The sequence below is a fragment of the Tachysurus vachellii genome, chromosome 6, assembly GCF_030014155.1.
Source record: "Tachysurus vachellii isolate PV-2020 chromosome 6, HZAU_Pvac_v1, whole genome shotgun sequence".
NCBI lineage: Eukaryota > Metazoa > Chordata > Actinopteri > Siluriformes > Bagridae > Tachysurus > Tachysurus vachellii.
Window position 1 is genome coordinate 24,104,446 of NC_083465.1, and position 23,727 is coordinate 24,128,172.

General features: G+C 38.8%; 1 protein-coding gene across 9 annotated transcripts in view; it reads left to right on the forward strand.

The window, feature by feature from the left end:
• The first annotated feature begins 3,021 nt into the window (after window positions 1-3,021).
• Window positions 3,022-23,727, forward strand: part of npnta (nephronectin a) — a 61,368-nt gene continuing 40,662 nt past the window's right edge. For all 9 annotated transcript variants that reach the window (XM_060873044.1, XM_060873050.1, XM_060873045.1 and 6 more), the window contains exons 1-2: window positions 3,022-3,296; window positions 12,852-12,952. In XM_060873044.1, coding sequence (XP_060729027.1) covers window positions 3,232-3,296; window positions 12,852-12,952 — 166 coding nt within the window. In that variant the 5' untranslated portion in view covers window positions 3,022-3,231. The remainder of the gene's footprint in view (window positions 3,297-12,851; window positions 12,953-23,727) is intronic.

The following is a 23,727-nucleotide window of genomic DNA, read 5'->3' on the forward strand; positions in this document are numbered from 1 at the left end:
GTCGAGATGAATTAGAAGTGGCGGAACCCGAAATGAACCTTAGGACTGCAGAGCTCAGAAGCCCTGATCTCAGTAAAGTGAATGTCAATCAGTCATCTTTTTTTCAGCCCTTGTTTAGTACTGAGATGCAGATATGCAAAGTTTAAGAGATATTTTTCTGTTAAAAGAATGAACCTTGAAACCTTTACTTCATTCTCTGTCCATACACCGAGCATCTGAACTTTCACTCACCCGGTGGACGTTATTAGATCATGCAGATGTTTGACCTCATTAAATAGGAAAAAAATTGACACGCCTGAAGCCACTGTTTCTCTTGCTTTGCAGGTCTATATTTGAAAAGGTGTGAGCGTGTATGTGGTTTTAAATGTGTGTGTATACACAAAAAAAGCCTCTGGCATCCTAACATATCTCGTCTCAGCTTGTAAGAAACACCTCAAGCCTTGGATCATGGTTTGAGGAGGTTCCCCTAAATAATAAGGATGCGTGCTGAGGAAGGAAGCCAACTACACTCAGGAAGAAGGGTTCATTGAATATGTAAAGGTTCTTATCTTCCTAAAAAAAAAACTAGTTTAGAAGTGTATTTATTTATTTATTTATTTAGTACTTTAAGATTTATTAAAGTCCTAATTTGTGATATTTTTTGTCTATCCTTATTATGAGTTTACAACTCCTAAATTCCTCATTCACTTTAGTCAGAAGGTGGTGAGTTTTTATTTATTTATTTTCATAGTAACAGCTCTTACAGTAGTACAACCTGATATTCAAATCACACCTTTAAATGAAACCATTATGTTGTAATATGTTAGCATTTCTATTGTGACCTCTCAGACAGGGACACCCTACATTGTTTAATAATAAACAGAATAAAAAATGTATTATGGTATATTTTATAGAGAAATGCAAATGTTTACTGGTCACTAGACAAAGGAAATACTTTTTTATCAACTGTCTATTTCTCAAATCAAATAGAATCACGAGTGACATTTTTTTGGGGAAAAAAATTCAATTACACATATCAAATCTCAGGGGGCACGGTGGCTTAGTGGTTAGCACGTTCACCTCACACCTCCAGGGTCGGGGTTCGATTCCCGCCTCCACCTTGTGTGTGTGGAGTTTGCATGTTCTCCCCGTGTCTCAGGGGTTTCCTCCGGGTACTCCGGTTTCCTCCCCTGGTCCAAAGACATGCATGGTAGGTTGATTGGCGCCTAGTGTGTGATTGCGTGAGTGACTGCGTGAGTGAGAGTGTGTGTGTGCCCTGCGATGGGTTGGCACTCCGTCCAGGGTGTATCCTGCCTTGATGCCCGATGACGCCTGAGATAGGCACAGGCTCCCCGTGACCCGAGGTAGTTCGGATAAGCGGTAGAAGGTGAATGAATGAATGATGTGAATTGTCCTAAAAGAACACATAGTTTTGCTTCAGCCAGCTTTGAACAACTTAGAAGACCTAACGCACAATATAAGTGTTTTGAGAGATGCTTCTGGTATAGCTGTCAATATAGTTTGCTTAGTATGTACCCAGAGGACATTTTTATTAAATGCACCTACCTTGAATGTATCTCATATAAATCACTTAACAGGTATGTAATGACTGACTGTAGCCCATCTGCCGCTATACACGATTACACAGCCCCTTTCTACCCTGTCTACCCTGAATGGCAAAGTGACCATTTTTGACCACATATTGTTTGAGTAATGCACAATAGAAGAGTTTTTTGTTGTTTTTAATTGTGTAATCAGTATCGAGTCCAGTGGAGCATAATGGGTCTTTATAAAGAGCTTTAGTTTATTAAACATAAATCAATTAAACACCCTGGTGCTTTCAGTAAGTAATACAAATTAGCTCATTGGTTTCTAGGAATTATAAGAAATAAAAAAACAGGCCACACCTCATAACAGTAAGTGCTACCAAGACCATGCCCCATCATATAAGAGACATAATAATAATAATAATAATAATAATAATAATAATAATAATAATAATAATAACAACAACAACAACAATAATAATTGTTATTATTATTGTTGTTATTATTATTATTATTATTATATTATATAATAATAGTATATCATATAATAATATTATAATGATATTAATAATAATAATAATAATAATATTCATAATAATAACAATAATAATAAGAATAATAAGAATACAAATAATAATAATTATTATTATTTGCAATAAATAAATACAATTTATTTAAATTACCCAAAGTCTAAATTATTCACAAACGTGTAGAAGTATTTTCTGCATATAAAAACAGCTCTCTTTCGGCATCACGAGTCAGTTTACTGATTCGATTCTTTTGAACAAGTGAGTCAACCATAAGAGTTCTGATTTTTTTGGCTCGCTACGCTGAGACACTGAGTAGAGTACAGTTTCTGAGGGTTTGCATTTAGGATATAACATGGATATAGTGTTTAATATGGATAACTAACTAAATAATAATAATAATAACAACAATCAATATTATTAGTGTTATTATTATTATTATTATTATTATTATTATTATTGTTGTTGTTGTTGTTGTTGTTGTTGTTATTGTTATTAATAATAATAACAATAATAATAACAACCATAATAATATATTAATAATAATAACAATAATAATATTTATTATTATTATTGTTATTGTTATTATTATTATTATTATTATTATTATTAGTAGTAGTAGTAGTATTAATATTATCATTAATAATAATATTAATACTACTACTAATAATAGACAATACCTCAAATTACCTTGACACGTCAAGTAAGGCAGGTGAAAAATTGACGACTATTTTATTATTATAAGAATCTTAGACAGCAAAACACATTAAAGTGGTTAATGTGTAAATTAGCCTATGCCTGTTAAGACAAATTTAAAAAATACAAAACAAATTGCTGATCCTTTCGCCTTAGGAATCGATTCACCTGATTGATTTCCCTAAGGGAGTCGTTCAAAAGGAGTCGGCTCCTTGGTGAATCCTTCATCAGTTTTGTGCGCACCAGCAGAGTGCACTTGGCTTCACGCGGTATATAGGCAGGACTCTCAGCACCACACCAGTGCAGTTCACACACACATACTGCATGAACTGGTAGCAGAAACAGCACCGTGCTCTTTTAGTGCCGGACCTTCTGTGAACTTCTCGATCTGTCTCTGAAACGTTATTTTTACAGCCTGCTGAAATACCGGAGCGGGTACGAAATTACCGAAGTGTAGGATTTCTGTGTGAACGCACGCGGAGATGTTGAGAAAGTTGATCGTGTTGTGGATTTTCCTGATCGGTGTGAGTGCAGAATTTGATGGGAGGTAAGCATACTGTATATATGCATGAGCAGGTTTGCATATTGTGAATGGTTTTCTTTGCAGAAATGATGCAAATGTGTGTAGAGTTTGTTTCTTTGTGTTTTTGTCCCGATAAGACGCATTAATAAATTCTATAGGGTAGTGGATCATTTATTTATTTATTTAACTGAGCAAAAGATAAATATCAATACATGCAACACACCTGATATAAATATTCATGCAAAATACCCGACAATTGAATTCCCTATATTCTTGAAATGCATAATACCTGTTTGTTTGTTTGTTTGTTTACTGTAAACTTACTATTGCACAGAGGAAAGGACATGGCAGGAAGAATGATTTAAGTGTAAGTGTGTATTAGCGTTTCCTCTGGACTGAGAGATCAGACTGAGAGCGCGCGCCGGGATGCCGGCTTTTGGCTTCATGTTCTAACATGAAATGCTGAACTATGTGAAGAAGAGCGCTGCAAAAACTCACACTCACACTCACACCCTCCTGACAGCACCCTGAGCTTCACATGCACCTAACCCTGATCTCAGATTTTTTTTTTTTTTCAGGTCAAATTCTTGCTCTGCAATAACGCGCAGGGGCTTTAGGTTGAAATGAAATTAATGCGCCCTATTTATGGATAACAACTTCGCTTTCGGCACCAGTGACAGCTACATTTACCCGAAGGGGGCTATTTTAAAAGTATGTTTCAAGCCCTTGCATCATGCTCCCTTATTAATATACCTAAGCTTAACTTTCCCTGGCATGTGGTGCTCTAGTCTCCACTTACAGCTATGTTTCCTGTGCGTCCTGCTCCTGGAGTTCCCCTGCGCTATCACACCTGACCCAATTCATCAGGTCATTAACAAGTTCATTTGGGTGTGTTAAAGCAAGAATACACTAAAAATGATATTCCTAGTGCAAGACTGGCAATCACCGGCTTGTCAGCTAAGTGCTATTGGAGCATTCTTCATGTCCTGAGGTTTTACGTTAGCAGAATGGAGGAATGTCTGAATACACTGCTCTCCAACTTTGCTGTAAAATAAAACATTATTTACTTTGGGCTCTGCGCAACTAAAATAGGGCAATCTTTTAAAATGGAGTCATTATCTTCTCAGTTGTAGTCTTTTTTCTTCTTCTTTCACCTCTGTTTATTTGTCACTGTTCCACTCACAGAGAGAGACCTTGTGAGCGATGGAGGTTTTGCTGGAATATTTATAAGTTCACCACAGAAATGTTGGATTTTAAAGCAAGCACGAGCTCCGTAGGATCTGCAATCGATTCCTTTGTCCACACAACTATACATTTGCTTTCAGTGCTCGCCAGACATTAATGTGACCTGATTTGAAAAGGACAATAGTGGGCTGGGGATTGATGATGGCACTCGGCACAGACTGAAAGAACGGAAGCTCTTAAAACAATGTTCAAGGTAGCTACTTTCAGTGTCCTCAATCATCTAGAAGAATCTTTCACCTGATTTCCTGTTAGAGAAAGTTCCAAGTCTTAAAGAAACACTTTGGGAAGCTGTGTAAGTACCCTCATCCAAAATCCCTAGGAGAACCATTGAAGTGAGGACAGGTTATGAAACTTAAATCTCAAACTTAAGTCTTGACTTACTTTCAGCATCTAGGTCAGTGTACACTCTCTCTCACTCTCACTCACTCATTTTCTACCGCTTTTCCGAACTACCTCGGGTCACGGGGAGCCTGTGCCTATCTCAGGCGTCATCGGGCATCAAGGCAGGATACACCCTGGACGGAGTGCCAACACATCGCAGGGCACACACACACACTCATTCACTCACACAATCACACACTACGGACAATTTTCCAGAGATGCCAATCAACCTACCATGGATGTCTTTGGACCGGGGAGGAAACCGGAGTACCCGGAGGAAACCCCCGAGGCACCGGGAGAACATGCAAACTCCACACACACAAGGCGGAGGTGTGAGGCGAACGTGCTAACCACTAAGCCACCGTGCCCCCGGTCAGTGTACATTCATACAAAATATGGAAGCCTCAAGGTTCTTCTGTTGTCCATTTCAGGGAGCATATAAAGGTCCAACTGAGTGTTTTAGTATTAAAAGGTGTTCTAAAATAAAAACCTTTACGAAACTTAAGCCTCGCTTAACAAAAGAATCCTTGATGAACCACTTTATTATTCAAATAAACCTTAAAATGGGTTTATTTCATCGCTCATTTGATAATAATGTGGGTTCTTACGTGAAGAAAATACTACCTTGAACTACCTGGAACCCTTAATTTTAAACATTAAGAAAAAAAAAGGGTTAATTTTTCAGGGTACATTTGGTAAACTGTTCCAAACCGTTTTGAAGGCACTTGAAGAATCATGTTTTCCAATAAGCAATCTATGATACTGCATAGAAAGAATTTACTGTATATATGTTTAGCTTAAGTTTACAGTATTTGTAGCTGATCCATACTTTTACCTTTTTTTTTGTTTGATTGTATGAATGAATACGCTATGCAGCCAGTGGAGTATTACAAAAATACAGTAAATAAATGTCAATTTGTGTATTTAACAGTTTGCCCCACATCCTTCTATGCAATCAGTTTTGGTTGCACTGCCAAGTTATTGATTGCTATTAGAGTTTAGCCTTCGATCTAAAGGTTGTGTTTATATTCAGCGCAAAGGTTCAATCCGTGAAAAATCCCAGTGTGTCTCATATTGGACATCAGAGCATTTCTTTAGAGTTGGCTGACCAGCACATAATCAGCGTACATTAACCCTCCAGCAAGCTTCATTTATGCCAGCCGTGAAGGACGGAGCATGTCAACAAAGTCATTATTTGCCAATTGCTACTGCTTATAAACCTACTTCACTTGCCTCAATCTAAATTCATTGACAGAACATTCAAGAAGGGACTATGAGAGACCCATTCATTATTTCCTGTCCTTTGGCAGGGCTATTTAAAAGTCGTGTCTAATGGGTTGTTCCTACCTAAAGTGCATACAGGCATTTTGTACCACAAAGATAGATTTAATCAATAGAAAAACTCATTATAGCAGTTTGCTCAGAATAGTAGTGTTTATTGGTATTTGGATTTTTTCTTTTAGTTCAATGTCATATAGGTTACTGCGCCAGCTACTGTATATATGATTGAAATGACAATAAAAGCCTCTTGATTCTCTCTCTTAAACTCTAGTGCAAATTATCAGAGTTAAACAACGCAAATATATGTCTATATTGTTATATCACTAAAAAGGATAGTTGACAAAAATGTATCTAGACAAAATAGTCATGTTTAATGAACAATTAAGTTTCTGTATCAGTGCAGAAATGAGTTTGAGTTCAAAGTTTGTCTGAGATCCACCTGAGCTTTGGGACTTCACTTATTCTCATATGTGTGGATTAATTCTGTCTACTTAAACACTAAATCAGTCCAGACTCAAGCTGGCATAAAAATAATTCAAGTTGTTAAGGTGCTATATTAACACTGAAGATCCTGGCACATCTAGACAACCAGTTGAGCTTTTCCACTTGGCTCCTAACTCGTACCCATATGCTTAGATTGGATTGGATTGGATTGGATTTAAAAAGAAATGAACCCCTGACTGTCTGCTAGTTAAGGGGAAAAAAACGCCAATCCCAAAACCATTGCAGCAGATGTTTGGGTTAAAATCTTGGTACTTCCAGAGAAACAGTTGGGCCTAGGCCTTTAACTCACAGCTATAAGCTTGGATTGTATTCTGCATGGGGGGCACGGTGGCTTAGTGGTTAGCACGTTCGCCTCACACCTCCAGGGTTGGGGTTTGATTCCCGCCTCCACCTTGTGTGTGTGTGGAGTTTCCTCCGGGTACTCCGGTTTCCTCCCCCGGTCCAAAGACATGCATGGTAGGTTGATTGGCATCTCTGGAAAATTGTCCGTAGTGTGTGATTGCGTGAGTGAATGAGAGTGTGTGTGTGCCCTGCGATGGGCTGGCACTCCGTCCAGGGTGTATCCTGCCTTAATGCCCGATGACGCCTGAGATAGGCACAGGCTCCCCGTGACCCGAGGTAGTTCGGATCAGCGGTAGAAAATGAATGAATGAATGAATGAATGAATGAATGTATTCTGCATTACTAAGTTGCTCTGTATGAAAAATGTCTGCCATCAGTTGTTTTTTTTAAATATCTCAGTGTTGTAGATTATTATGTCACAAGATCCCAATTAATACCTGGCTGTGTTTTATAAACGACTGTGTGATAACATGGCACACGATGCATCCTAAATCAGCCGAAATCTAAAGTATAATGCTAAAGAATTATTTTATATTTGTGCAAAAAGCCTAACATCAACCTAATAACTACTCACTGAATCTCCACTGTTGCGTGATGCCACACCACATCCAGCCCTGCATCCACATTCAACTCTGTAGAATGAGCTGCAATAACAGTTACTAGTATTCCGGCCTCAAAGAATTTCCAATATTAGATCCAGGTTGCACAATATCGCTAACCCCTGTTCCATTTGCTGCTGCACTTCCTGCCTCATTAAGCTCATCATTAGTCCTGTGAGATGGCTTCCATACTATTTTTTTCTTCTGAACCACTGGGTACAATTTATCTCCTCCTTTTGTCAGTTGCTCACTAATTATCCGTGCACACATGCATTTTATCTGCATATATCCGTTCAGCAGCTGAGAGACCAATGACCAGCCGCACTAATATGCTTGGTCATTACACACAGATTGCTGGAATTTTATATTCACCCTTTTCATTATGAGCGATTAGCCTTCATTAGCTTGCCGGAGCGAGACGTGAGGATGTGCTCTCAGCAAAAACTGGTGTTTCAGTGCACACACAGTGTGTATGTGTGTGGGATGTGACTGTCAAGTGTGTGTGTTGATGACCCGTGTCTGATTGTAGGCCAGTCAAGGGAGGTGTCTCAGGAATGTGAAGAATATTAAAAGCACTTTTCTTTTTCTTCTCAAACAATGCCATGCATCATTACATCATTATTCATGAGATGACTGTACATACTAAATGACGGTGTGACGCTCAATACGAATTTCATATGGGACTGTAAAAATGGCTTCAGGCCTTTGTGTTAGACTAGAGCACAAATTTCATGAATTTTTCATGACTCTTGTTCCACCCTCAATCGCACTGGATCACAAATTACAGCCTTCTACCAACAATTTTGATCTTGGCCTCTACATATAAACCATAAGGCGAGGACTTTAAGAGAAATTACTCCACCTACGAGATGGATGTAAGTGGCGAAGTCAGAGAGAGTAAGCCGTTGAGAGTGTGTGGTTGACAGGGTGAAGCCAGGCGTTCGAATAGGTGGCAAAGATTAGTTGTGACAGTTATTTTACACCAAGCTAAGCATGGATCCTGGCGCCAGGCATCTCCTCCTCTCTTTTTCTCACCCCCCCGTATCTCACGCTTTCTCTCACTCTGGCATGTCGTTGGATGTGGTCCAGGGTTCACAAACTGCAGGTTGGCACGTGATGACTTGTGTACCTTCTTTTCTGGCACCAGGGAGGTGATCTCAGGCATGCTCCCATAGCCCACACATGCCAGAAGCCTTTATAGGGTTGACATTCTGTTCATATCTATCTTTATTCTTCTCCTGGTCCAATTTTCTTCTACGTCACTTTGTTCTCATTTTATGCTATTCTTTCTCTATACATACTAACTGGCCTGTCACCCAATTTTCCCAAGTTTCCCACCAACAAGGTGTCAGTGTTGTTTGGAGCTTGTGTCTTATCTCAAATCATTCTATTCTGGCAAAAACACTTTGTTTGTAACTTCTGGGCTGGAACTATGAATCAGTGATCTAGAAATTTGAATGTGTGTGTGTGTGTGTGTGTGTGGGGGGGGGGGGTCATTTGATCCCCATGGCATAACTCAGGAAATCTTTGGAAGATTGTTGTTGTGAAGATTTGCCAAATTGTGAGCGTAGTACTGTAAGGTGCTCTCTATGAAAGGGATGGATGGTATGTTATGCTGGAGAAATGGAAATGCATCATGGGAACTTTACTTTTCTACACCATTACACGGTTTGGCTAATTCCTCTGGAGTGACACTTGTATTCTATGTTTCTATGAATAACCCTCCAACAGAATGATTTCCTGTCAGATAAGCCTTTAATTAAGAGGCTTAAAACCCATAAGTACCTAAAGAATCCTTGAGGAACCTTAAGGAACCCATTTCCTTTTAAATGGTAGGATTATCACAATTGTTATCTCTTTTTTTGTTCTCTTTTCCATTTGGTTTTTTTATACTCGTTTTTTCTACTTCTACATACAGTACATCACACATGCCAGATGGGCCTCCATGAGACTCCACAAATTGTCCACCTCTCATTTAGCACTTTTTCCCAACAAAATGCCAGTGCTGGTACTTTTAGATTCTGTGAATTTATCAAAAAAAACAAAAAAAAAAACAAAAAACATTTCACTTCCAAAAAGCTAACAGGAATTTTTTTTCGATAAAGTACATTTAAAGTACACAATTAGCTAGATAACTTTGCAGTGTTTTGGATTAAAGTTTGGAGTTATCTACTGTTACATCAACTGATTCTTGCTCTCTGAGCACTGAGCTTTTTTACTTATATTTAGCCAACTAGCTATTATTTCTGGCCACAGGATAACAGGCTCTTTCTACAGTAAATCACAGGTCCTGACATTATTAATGAAGGCAAAATAGATAGATAGAAATTCTTTCAGACCATCTAGTTTGTTTTTTATTGTATGTGTTACGTATTATACACACATTTCTCTTTCCCAAAGCTCACATGGGCTGTACATTCTCTCAATCCTTTGTTCATCTTTCTCTCTGATTATGTCTCTTTGTCTCTGTTTTGCTGCTATATCTATAGTTGTTGATCTTGCTTGTCTGCTTGCCCCTTGTTCATAGCTCTGATTGCCATTTGCCTCTCTCTCTCTCTCTCTCTCCTTCTCTCTCTCTCTCTCTCTCTCTCTCTCTCTCTCTCTCTCTCTCTCTGTCTCCCTCACTCTTTCTCTCTCTTTGTTTTATTAGGTATTTGTAAACCATGTAAGCAAATGATCCCTCAGTAGCTGCTAGGCGCACTGCCACATTACTGCAGAAACCTTATTGGGTTTGCGACCATTGTTAAAATGCCTATCTGGAGATCGGCCATGTTAATTATCAGCGCTTGCAAAAAAGCAATCTGGTGTTCATCTCTCTCTGTCTCCGTATGTGCCTTTGTTAGAGCTGATTAGCGTCTTTATTATATAAATTAGCATAATCAGGGATGATCTGATTTAGTATCATGGCTAATAGTTTAGTAATCATTTAGCAGTCAGTATTTAGGTACATGTTTTGATTGGATTGGATGATCAGATGCTTGAGAGCTGTGTGAATACGGATACAGTGAAGGCAGAAAGTGTCCATCCTGCTGTGTGTATCTGAGGCGAGAAACAAGAGATTAAATAATGACGGTGTCAGAGTAAAGCCAGACGCTGACGCTTAGCATGCTTGGTGTGACTTCGGAGTCTTTGTGAAGAGTCATGTCCCTGTCTCTGTGCCAGACAGCACACAAACATTTTTTTTCCCAGGCCTGCCGTTGCTGCTTTCCATCAAACCTCCTCTCTCGGTGATTGGCAGCACGGGCAGCCAGAGGCATTAGCATTTTCCCTGGCTGGCAGTAGAAGCTAATCGAAGGGGATTGAGGTGAGTGTGGATGGAATTAACAATGCCATGCTCTTATCACAGGTCCTCCAATCCCACCCCACCTGCTATATCCAGCATCCCTATTTTCTTCCTTTCCTTTCTCAAAATGGCTACTTCTCCAGGAATATTACATTAAAGTGTATTTTTAACCTCACATTTTGGCACGTGATCCATCTAGGTCATGCAATGACCAAATTTTGGAATCTGCTCTTCATTTTCCAAGACCTTAAATGGTTCTTTCTTCTAGTTTTAAATAAAAAAGGTATTCTAATCCTACTTGGGACTGCCAACAAACTGGGCCTACTTGCAGGAACACTTCATCCTAGGCTGAAGACATCTTCTCCATTTCACTGAGAAATGACTTATGGTGGATTAAACACAAAGCCCCCCACAGAAACGTCTCATTACTTTAGGTCATGTTATATTTCATTTCGATATCGCTATTATCATTTCCTGCACCGTTGCTAGCAGATGCTCGGGTGTCTGTAGGGAGAGCAGATATAGCTCGTCTTGCCTCCGATGCTGAACGACGGGGTGATAATTCACACTGGTGTTATCTGTAGCCCCTCTATCTGCACATTCAATGGAGTCAGTGTGAATGCAGATAAGGTGTCATTGACTTACTGATGAATAGGATAAGCAGCATCAGCCAGACAGGCTCAGCAATAGTACACACACTCACAGGCATTCATATAGCTTGAGAAAATGGCCTTTGTTAAAATATCAAAGCTTGTATTTGAAAATATCTTTAATTTCTACAACTATACAACCCTGGTTAGAATACACTGTCATGAACAACTATTCAAGTCAAATTCGACAAAAGACTCATCTGCAAGATATTCGGGCAGAAAATGGCTTACATGATATTCAGTTCAATTCAAACCCCCTGAGACGACAAGAGGAAGAAACCCATTCTCATTCATCCTCGGTGGTGTGATTAGAAATTATTTCCCTTTAACGATAACTACTGTATAAGTGCATTATTGTTAGTAGTAGAAGATTCACAAAATGTCTGTCTTGTTGAAGTTATCAACTGTTCGCTGATGGAGGTTTGAGTGTTAAAGTGTTTGTGGTGATTGTAGTCCAAAGCCATCTCCATGGTTCCTAACTGATATACTATCCATAGCAATCCCAGTATCTCCAGGCTGTGTGTGTAGGTTCATCCTCAGCAGTAGCACGTGGCCTTCAAGGGATGAGACTCCTACCAGAAGTTAGAGCATCAGGATCAATCAGGCAGTTTGGGAGAATCAAAGTGCCCAGGATCGCTAGTATCTCAGGATTAGCATGTGTAGCTCGACAGAATACAGCATATAAGGACAAGAACATGACTGGGTGTGCTATAGGAAAATAAACAATGATGGGCTGGCTGTGATGCCAGCCATTGCAAGTAAGAGTTTCTGTTGCTTCTGTAATTTCTGTCAGCTTCACTGTATGCTCTATAGGAGAAGCAAAATGACAGTTCTTGGTGTCATGATCTCAGTCATGGTATCCTACTCAAGTGTAGCACGCAAACGCCATGAAAAAACCCAACACCATTCATCTTGTACTGTGGACTAAGTGTATTTTCACAATCCACGCAAAAAAGTGTCGAATAATAATAACCATCACAACAAACATAATTACATACCGTCAGTGAGGCTCAGAGATGGTACAGAAGTGATAGTGAAAATCATGAGATGAGATGTGAAAGAAGAATAATGAATAATTCAAATAAAGTGTTGGTATGTGAACATTAAGTACATCATGAGGGCTTTGCTCAAAGGCCTGACAGTGGCAGTTTGGCGGTGCTGGGCGGTACACCCGACCTTTGGAGCTTTAACCGCTATCCAATTGCAGTGCATGATGATATCAGTTTAGCATGATGATGCACTATTGTAGTGATTCCTATGATATCTTATTATATTTATTATTCTGTCCTGACAGGTGGCCCAGGCAGATGGCCTCGTCCAACGGGCTGTGCCGCTACGGCACTCACATAGACTGCTGCTGGGGCTGGACGCGACGCTCTTGGGGGCACTGCCAGCGTGAGTAGCATGCCGCTACCTTGTGCAGCTAGGGCTCTGGGGCTAGCTTAGAGGGGCTTTCACTTCTTTTATATGCTCTAACTCTCTGCCACACACTTGCACACAAATATAAACTGACTATACAGCAAGTTGCCAGTTCTTTATTAAAAAATAGGTCACTATATTCTATTTAGCACTGCAGAAACCTGAAAGCATGTGCTGATTATATTATATTATATTATTGAATGTATATATTTTTTTATATGATGAATAATACCATGTTTATCTGCAGATATCGAGTAGTCACAAATTAGAGGACAGCATTCTTAATTCTGCTTTTTAAACTTGACACACTTTCCAGAATGGAAATTTCTACACTCTCAGATTAAAAAAAAACAAAAAAAAAAAAACAGTTTATTTATTTTTGTTCTTTGCTGTACAATTAATATAAATATGACACCATAAGAACCACAGAAATGTACAATTGTGTTCTACAATTTAAATGGGTCTATAACACACCCTTGAGGGTCACCAACCCAATGACAGATTGGTTACCTTTTTTTGGTACCTGCAAGAACATTTTGTCACGTCCACCATAAAGATATCATGTGTGTTGAATATTGCAATATATTATATGATGATCAGCATATGCCTAATAACGTACAACATTAATATTAGATGCATTCATCTGAAAAAATTCCACTCTATGTAATGAACTGGTGACTTGTGTTCAGTCAGAATTAAATTTTGTAACCCTGACAGATTAAAAAAAAATCGAAATATAATATTCTTATACCACAGAGCTATTGAATTCTAACAGTAATTATGACTGCAAGGTAATATGATATTATTTTTATAATAACATCATGGGCATAGACTTGCATTGTAGTTAGTGGCTGGTCCAATTCAGTAATTGTGAGGCGTGAGGTGATAAACTATTTTTAAAATGTTAATTAAATCTTTTTCAGTGTCATGTATTTTTGGCACCATTAGTAAACAGTCCCTCTAGGCTTTAACTTTTTTTTTTTTTTTTTTTTTTATGATTGTTTCTGCCAAAAAGGCTGAATTTTGAATTTTTAGTTGAAAAACTACTTTAACTGGCGATTCTTTCAGTTCATGGACAATTCATTTGACACATATTAATTGAACAGGGTTTTGTTGCATCATGTAGTGAAGACATCACATAAGCCCTATTCGGACGGGATTAGTTTGACGTGGGGACGTGGGGGTAAAGTAATTATTACCAGAGCTTCTCGGTGATTTTAGTCCCGTCCGAATGTGCCATCTCGGTAATCATTACGGACAATGTCAGTTAAGATTACGGCGACCTTTACATTCTGTAAAAAGGTCCGGAAAAATTACCTTAGGTAATACTAATCCCATTCGAATAGACCCGCAGTAAATATGTACGGTAAAATTCTGTCATTTCCTGTTTAAAAGTAGTTTTTGGCGCGTTTTGCAAGCATGGAGGCACCATGTTGTCTGTTTGCGCACGTGATAACAGGAAGCAACGTCATACGCACAGGACGACAAGGAGGTTACTGTGGTGTGTAAAGCGAGTTACCCCTCCCACTTCTGCTAGTTCTACTGAGATGTCTTGTCCCATGCGAATTGGCCAATTAATATTACAGACGTCCCGAATAGGGCTATAGAATGTCTTGGCCCAAATCTGCAGAAAATCTTAAAAATTCTAAGCTTCTTAAAACATTAAGGAGTTTGCTTCATTTTGCAGATTTGCAAGATCGCAAAATTGCAAATTCCTGGAGGGACTGATTAAAATGAAAAATAAAATGCTGGAGCATGTTACATTTAGCAGTTTAATTATACAGGTCAGGAAACCAGTCATGAATTTATTCTGTATATTTCTTCATCCATCGGAAATAAATTTCTGGTTATGCTGCTGCCAGCAATACCCATGACATGCTTCTGAAATGTTTTAGAAGCGAGTGTGACTTACATCAATCACAGCACGAACTTTGGTTTTACCGATTTATGGTAACTAGCCTTCAGTGGCTACATTATGTGCATGCTGTGACTCAGTGATAGTGAGAACATGTTAAGTGGGAGTATGTATTGAAGACCATTTTCATTAAATCAATGTGAGCCTATTGAAATGAGGCATTATGTCTTAACACTTCTTTCTAACTGTTAAGTAAAATGCTTTTTTTGTCTCACAATATACAAGACAATGAATAAATTCTGTCTAATGCCAAGAGATTAATAAGATAGTTGATGCGTTCTATTTCTTTTGGATTTTTGGAAGGTGTCTCCAGTGTCTTATTGAGAAAAAAGAGAGGTAATGTGTGTTTATAGCTACTATAATGTAAGTGATTACAGAATGGTGGGAACTTTTCCAGGAATCTATAGTAAATCTAAAGTTTCTATAAATGGATAAAACATTGTTACCAACGACAAATTGCTGTGGTATAAGAGTAACAAACACTCTATCCAAGTCATTTACTTCTAAGCTCAGGATTTTCTTCATTTTAATTGATTTAATTTCGACTTAATCACAATAAAACACACTCTGTACCTTAAATACAATCTGTAATGCAGTTCCCCAAATGATGCTCACTGCTAATGAATGAACCTTCTGACTGAATACCTTTCAAATGAATGTGCAATCACTTTAGATGTCCAATGTGCTGCGCTACTCATGAGCTCCTCTCCTCTCGTACTCACAGTGATGAGCTCTCTACTGTATGTCTCTTTCAAATAAAAAAAAAAACCCAAAACAACACATTTATATTTACACCAGTTTTTTTCCTCATACAGAGGCACTCAGTTCATCAAGTGCATTCAGAGCATTCCAAGGGCGAGGCAGCAGCGCTTGCATTAACAACATTAGCATGTTTTATTATGTCTGCTGCTGCATGTTCCTTACACATCCAATAAAGTTAAGGCATGTTTCCAAGCCCAAACATTTAGCCTTACTGTGAGATCAAAATAACCTCACACTTGGGGTAATTGCGTTTGGAGGTGTATGAGGATATTATTAGCGAACTGAGCGCAGCTGGCAGCCTGACAAATGCGCAACGTTCTCTGCATGGCTTGTATGCATGATATTCCAGCTGTTGCTTCGACTGTGGGATCGTGATATATATGGCTTTCGCTCGAGAAGAAAGCTGCTTGACTCACAAATCAACTGACGGAGCTGTAAGTAACAGCTAATGCGATTTTTCTAACCTCATGGTGTCTGATGCGTCTGTGCACTGAGCCGCAAGTCTCTCTTATCTGGTTTAGTTTATGTGCCAGCTGTCGCTTAATCATGTGTGGGGCAGGATGAAATGAAGCATGAGTGCATACCTGTGATTTTGTGTTGGGTGAGTGAGGGAGTGAGAGTGAGTGAGTGAATCTTCCACATTTCCTCTGGTGCTTTTTTGACTCAAATATATTCTAAGAACACTCACAGAATATTGCTAAATTTTAACAGGGTCATATTTACTATGTTTATGACAAGATTCGTCATGGCCTAGTTAACCTAGAAGAACTTAAATGTAGAAATTTTCACACCTCTGAGTGAGCCCATGAGTTTATAACACAAGGCTGTCTCAATATGAAGGGAGGCAAGAATGTTTAGTATACGGTTAAGGTTAAGTTTATTTGATGGAAAATAGAGTTTCCTGCTGTGAAAAGATACCTCAAGCTCCTGTATTCTTGAAAATGTTGATGCTGTAAAAAGCTAATAAAAAGTTCTGAAACTACAGCCCAGGAACTAAAATCCTGCTTTTTCCAGTCAATTCTAAAATTCATTGCTTCCAGAAAAAAGCTCCTGGCTTCCTGAAAATAAAAAGGAATTAAAATCCTGGTTCTTCTAAAACACCAGGAACCCTGACTCAATTTCTTAGGTTCCTGAAAAGGTTCCTGCAGTGAATAAATCTGGATCAAAATTCCAGTAGCTAAAAACCCGCCTAAAATGGGTTCCAGAAAAAAATCCTGAAGATAAAAGGTGCTAAAAAGTTCTGGACCTAGAGAAAAGGAACTAAAATTCTGGTCCGGAAACAAACAATCTAAGCAAACTAAAAATTTATACATTCATGAAGTTCCTTCACTTGAAAAAAACATGTTACTGGGTTCCTTTTCAGAAACCTAGGAATTTTACGCTTGCTTCTACTAGAGGAACCATAATTTTAGTTCTTGGGCAGTAGTTTTGCTTCCACCGTTTAAGGAACCCAGTAACATGTTTTTTCAAGTGAAGGAACATCATGAACTTCATTTCCGGACCAGAATTTTAGTTCCTTTTCTCTAGGTCCAGAACCTTTTAGCACCTTTTATCTTCAGAATTTTTTTCTGGAACCCATTTTAGGCAGGTTTTTATCTACTGGGAATTTTGATCCAGATTTATTCACTGCAGGAACCTTTTCAGGAACCTAAGAAATTGAGTCAGGGTTCCTGGAGTTTTAGAAGAACCAGGATTTTAATTGCTGCAGTTCCAGAACTTTTAGCACTGATGAATTTTAATTTTGTTTATGCAGTTTTGTTTAACACCAGAATTTTAGTTTCTGGATTATAGTTCCAGAATTGTTAATAACTTTTCACTTCAGGAATTTTGTCAGAAACCCAGAACCTTAAGGCAGGTTTTTCATTGGAAGAACCAGAACTTTATCCGGTGAGTTGTATGTAACTCCTGCTTCACAGAAGAGCTTTTATGAGCCAGGAACTACAGTATAAGGTTTGCACTTAAGCTGACATGTTGCATCATTCAAACAATTACGTTCAATTCTGTTTATTTCTATTGTTCTATAGAAATATCAATTTTGGTTTTCAGGAATTCCGGAAATGTTCACTTTCTGTAAAACATTTTGGAATCTCCAACAAAACACAGCTAACACGTGAAGCCCAAGGTCAGAGAGTCCCCAGTCGTAGCTAGCGTGCAATCAGCAAGCGGTCAAATACTCAGGCAGTAATTGAAACTGGCTAGAGAAGAGAGGAGAGAGGATAAGGGTGAATGAAAGGGACAGCAGGAGCTCTGTCTTTCTTGATTGCAGTGTTTCAGCTTCTTCCATCATCCCTCACATTCTTGCACTCATGGGGATGTCCTGAAGTGTAGAGGTAGAAGATCCTAATAAAAGCCTGGTGGAAAAGACAGGTCATAGAGGGGAAAGTGCTCCACAGTGACCTAGCATACAGATCTACCCCCAAACACAAAGCTCCAGAGACGAATGCTGGACCAAAAACAAATCTGCCATTGATCACATCAGCGACGACCAGAAGATAAAGAAAAGAGATGTTTTATTTCTATGAACATCTGGATTCTGGAGGTCAAAGCTTCAATGAAGACTATTCACATAGACTGAAGCACATTTTCACCTTAATCAGAGCTGAAGAAGATTCTGCCATTCTTTCTCTTTCTCTCTTTTTTTCTGTATTGTTATCCCTCTGTGTCTGTTTATCTTTCTCGACTTTTCTGTCTTTTAGTTTTACACCAGGCATGGAAAATATACCATCAGTTTAGTTCTTCTCCTCTGATTTAGCCTTACTGCACAAGCATTTCCAGTCTGCTATTGAAAATATAAATAAATATTATATTTTATTCTTATTATCATCAAATTAAATATTCTACGAAGGTGATGTAGGTCTCAGTTCTACTAAAAATGAGTGGACATAATAACTTTCCCCTCAAGTTCTATTTTGTTTTCAGAGTTATAGAACTCAATAAGCCAGGCAGGTGTAGTCTTGCACCCATCTGTTGTAATTCAAATAATAAACAGAAACCTAACATGTAGTCACATATCAAAGACAAACTTTGCAGTAAGAATCACAGCAAAATAGGCTTTAATGAATGAATGAATGAATGAATGAATGAATGAATGAATGAATTTAATTTAATTTTCTGAATCTGAAACAGGGGTAGGTCACAATTTTGCTAACATGGCATTTAACTTTTTATTGCATTTATTTTTTCATTTGCCTGACTGGATGGTGTTCCTAATTGCTGATCACCATTGTTTCCCAAAAACCAGTGGCTGAACACCATTATTCTCAGTGATCAGTCACTGATCGATATTGTCTCCCAATGACCAATCACAATCACTTTTGTCTCTGAATGACCAATCTGTCAATAATTGTCACCATCAATAAGCAATCAATACCATTGTCTCCCAATGACCAGTCCCTGACCACCATTGTCTACCAATGAGCAATCAATACTATTGTCTCCCAATGACCAGTCCCTGACCACCATTGTCTACCAATGAGCAATCAATACTATTGTCTCCCAATGACCAGTCCCTGACCACCATTGTCTACCAATGAGCAATCAATACCATTGTCTCCCAATGACCAGTCCCTGACCACCATTGTCTACCAATGAGCAATCAATACCATTGTCTCCCAATGACCAGTCCCTGACCACCATTGTCTACCAATGAGCAATCAATACCATTGTCTCCCAATGACCAGTCCCTGACCACCATTGTCTATCAATGAGCAATCAATACCATTGTCTCCCAATGACCAGTCCCTGACCACCACTGTCTACCAATGAGCAATCAATACCATTGTCTCCCAATGGTCAGTCATGATTACCGTTGTCTCCTATGGATCAATTATGATCATCATTGTCTCCCAAAGAACCAATCGCTCAATATCATTGTATATGACTGACCAATCACTGATCACCATTGTCTACCAATTACTGACCACAATTGACTACCAGTGACCACTGATCATCATTAACTACTAACAACCAATCACTGGCCATCATTGTCACCTAATGACACATCACTGATCATCACTATCTGCAACAACCAGTCACTGATGCCCATCATGCTCCGTGAACAAAAGCAGATTGCCACTATTCCCAATGACCAAGAACTGATCAACATTAATTGTGTTAATCATTAATGACTAACCAGTGATAACAGTTGTTCCTAAAGATCAATCACTGGTCAATATTGTTCCCAATGACCAAGACGGGAAGCTCCTTCTTCTGAAAACACAATCAAGTTAGACTGGTTATAGTCAGGTAAATCATCTGATTATAGTGCTTAGTGTAACATGTTATAATGCTGTACATTGTGTGGTAGTGCTTTAGTGCTGTGTATAGATAGTGTTGTAAAGCAGCTGTAACAGCTCTTGATGAATGAGGTGTCAGAATACTTGCAGCAAATCTTCATGCTCATCTCGAATACGTCCACTGCTCAAATCCGTTACGCCTGCACTGTCTGTTCTGCTCTGTGTTCACTGTGAACCAGGACAATCTCTCTCTCTCTCTCTCTCTCTCTCTCTCTCTCTCTCTCTCTCTCTCTCTTTAACTCTATATTTGTATCTCTGTTTCTCGCTCTACCTCTTTCACCGTGTTTCTTTTCACACTCTTTGTCTCTTTGTATATGTCTGTGTCTGCCTTTCTGTGTCTCTTTTTCTTACTGTCTCTTCACTTGTGTCTCTTTCTTTCTGTCTCTGTCTATGTTATTTTCACAGTCAGTCTGTCAGTCTCTCAATATCTCTCTATGACATGCTGTATCACTTTATGCCTGTCTGTCTGTCTGTCTGTCTGTCTGTCTGTCTGTCTGTATCTCTGTCCTTCTATGCCAGTCTGTTCTTTTTATTTTTGTCTGTCTGTCTGTCTGTCTGTCTGTCTGTTTCTTTCTCTGTATCTCTATCCCTCACTCTCAGTTAGTTCTTTGTCTGTCTGTCTGTCTGTCTGTCTGTCTGTCTGTATATGTCTCTATCCCTATATGCTCTTTCTTTCTTTCTTTCTTTCTTTCTTTCTTTCTTTATGTCTGTCTGTCTGCCTGTCTGTCTTCCTGTATCTCTGTTACTTTCTTTCTGTCTGTCTGCTTACCTATCTTTCTCACACTGTGTCTCTCTGTCTGTTTTTCTCTTTTTCTCTCTGCAGCTCTCTCTGTAGTTCTCCCTGTCCCTGTTTCTTTCTTGTTCTCTCTCTCTCTCTCTCTCTCTCTCTCTCTCTCTCTCTCTCTCTCTCTCTCTCTCTCTCTCCATGTGATTAGATTTACACTGGGAAGATTAAGCTCGTATTAACTCTCTCTCTGACATGCTCTACTGCTTTGATCCCACTGGCAGATCCTGAAAGCCAGGAGGATTTGAAACTGTTGGAGAGGCCTTTCTGCCTGCTTAGTTCATGATAAGACTACAAAGAAGCCTGAATCAGATTTGAACTTTTAATTGGTAACATAATACACAAACATGTCTGGGTGGATATACTGTAAGTGGAGCAGATAGTCAGAAATGAAAGGGAATTTGTTTATGTACTGTATGAAAGTCAATGGGAGCAATATCCTAATGTTAGACAGTGTCAGAATGACAGAAATAAAGAGTAGCACCCCCAAAAAAATCATGAATTTTATCGTTGATGTGTTGAGGTGAGTGATAAAGGCCATAAAAACTGCACTTGTCCTCAAAATAAATGTCATGTTAAAATGAACATGTATAAAATAAAATCAGTGTGACACGGTGGAGCAGTGCGTACAGTAGTCCAGAATCTGGTTTGATCCTTAGCTCGAGTTACTTTCACTGTTTCTGTGATGGTCTGCACGTTCTCCTCTTATCCGTGTGGGTTTCCTCCATGTTATCTGGTTTCCTTCCATGTCCTATAGAACATGCCTCTAGGAGAACTGGTTACACTAAATTGCCCTTATTTGAGACTTGACTACAACTCCTTCCCGACAGATCTGCCTCAGATCACCATTCCACCTCTGCAAATGATCCAGAATGCAGCTGTGCGACTTGTTTTTAACCTCCCTAATTCTCCCACACAAGCCTATTTTTACGCCTTCTTTTTTAAAACACTGATGCTTGCTGACCAATCTGAAAATGGACCGGCACCCTTTTACCTTTTTACCTCAAAGCTCTTATCACCCCCCACACTGCATTACACTCCCTCCCTTTGATCCTCCATCACTGCTCGACTGGTCCCACCATCTCTGCTCCCACCATCTCTCAGGTTACAAATCAAGACCATTCTCTGTTCTAGCCCCTATGTGGTGGAATGAACTTCCCCTAGATGTTTGATCAGCAACTCTTCCTGATGAACTTACTGTAAACTAGTATCAATGTATTTATTGCTAGAGACTTCAAAAGCACTTTTGATTAGGATATAAAGCCTACTGAAAATGAATGTATTAAATGAAATAAGTAATCGCGTGTTTAGCACGTGGTTAGCACGTTCGCCTCACACCTCCAGGGTTGGGGGTTCGATTCCCGCCTCCGCCTTGTGTGTGTGGAGTTTGCATGTTCTCCCCGTGCCTTGGGGGTTTCCTCCGGGTACTCCGGTTTCCTCCCCCGGTCCAAAGACATGCATGGTAGGTTGATTGGCATCTCTGACAAATTGTCCGTAGTGTGTGATTGCGTGAGTGAATGAGAGTGTGTGTGTGCCCTGCGATGGGTTGGCACTCCGTCCAGGGTGTATCCTGCCTTGATGTTCGATGACGCCTGAGATAGGCACAGGCTCCCCGTGACCCGAGAATAGTTCGGATAAGCGGTAGAAAATGAGTGAGTGATTGTTAAAAATATAAACACGGTGTAAAGTGTAAATAACAAGCACCTGCTATACATTCTGACACGAGTAGGCATTACATAGCAATGTGTTAAACATTCCCTGGATTGCTCTGTATTGTACGAAAGTTCTAAGAGGTTCATGCATTATTACTTCTTTTTTTCTTGTTTTCTTAATTATTAAATAAAACTTAATTTTCTCATGATCTCAGCATAAGAACATGTTCTAGAGGCAGAAGCGCGCAGTAATGCAGCATCACAGATGTTCACGTTTCTATTTTACTTCGATCAGGGACTCACTCAGATAAAGTCCATCTCTGCTCCAGGCAAGTTAAATTTATGATGGAGATTTCAGACACAAATGCGCACATACACCAGAAACATTCGCAAGGCATGAGATTTTTCTCACGATACAATTATATCATGAGAAAACTGTCCAGATAACAAGAAAACCGGGGACCGGGGTTCAGTATTTTGACTTGAATTTTTTCATGAAGCTTTCCCACTTTTCTACAAACACACTCATGCTTGCATGTTACAGTACGTGTTAACATTATACGGTAATGTGGGTATTTTAAAAAAATCATAGCCTTTACACTATCCTCATTTCAAAATTACCTGCATTACCGTATCGCATTACAACGTTTCATGAGCCTGGTGGGTTCAGAATGATTTAATAAGTTAAAGTAAGGTACTTTATAGTCATTGTATACAATACAATGAAAATTAGTTTGGTAACACTCACATTTAAACATAACACTATGAAGGAATTTAAATGAGAAAGTTAAAAAAGAAGGATTACGAATAAATAAACAAAATACACAATATGTATGGTGAGATGTATATATTGCTCATAGTATAAATCTATTGCACATTATTACATGTCGATCTTACTCAACGTTGAGGGTAGCTCGGTATTGATACTGTACGTTGATGCATTCAGTGCATTTGATTAATTTGTTATTAATTATTATACAGCATGATGTCTCTGGGAGACTTGGTTGAATTTTTAACATGTTACTGTACTGTACTGTAAACTTCTTTACCTAATACTTAAAAAAATAAATTCCACAGTCTCTCATCAACATGTTTATTTCATCAACATAATCTAACTGACCACATTTAAATGTGTACAATATATTTTAGGTATTTATTAAAGCCCTTTATAGAAAGCCTTTTTTTTCATTCATGACCTTTCCTCCTTCAGAACACATTAGTGACATCCCAGTGACATTATTCATAGGTTTTTGAGTTATTGAGATTTGAATTAAACCCATCAGTTCTAGTGGCCACTTAAGTACGCTAATGACTAAAACAATTTCAGTAGCTTTCATAACGCT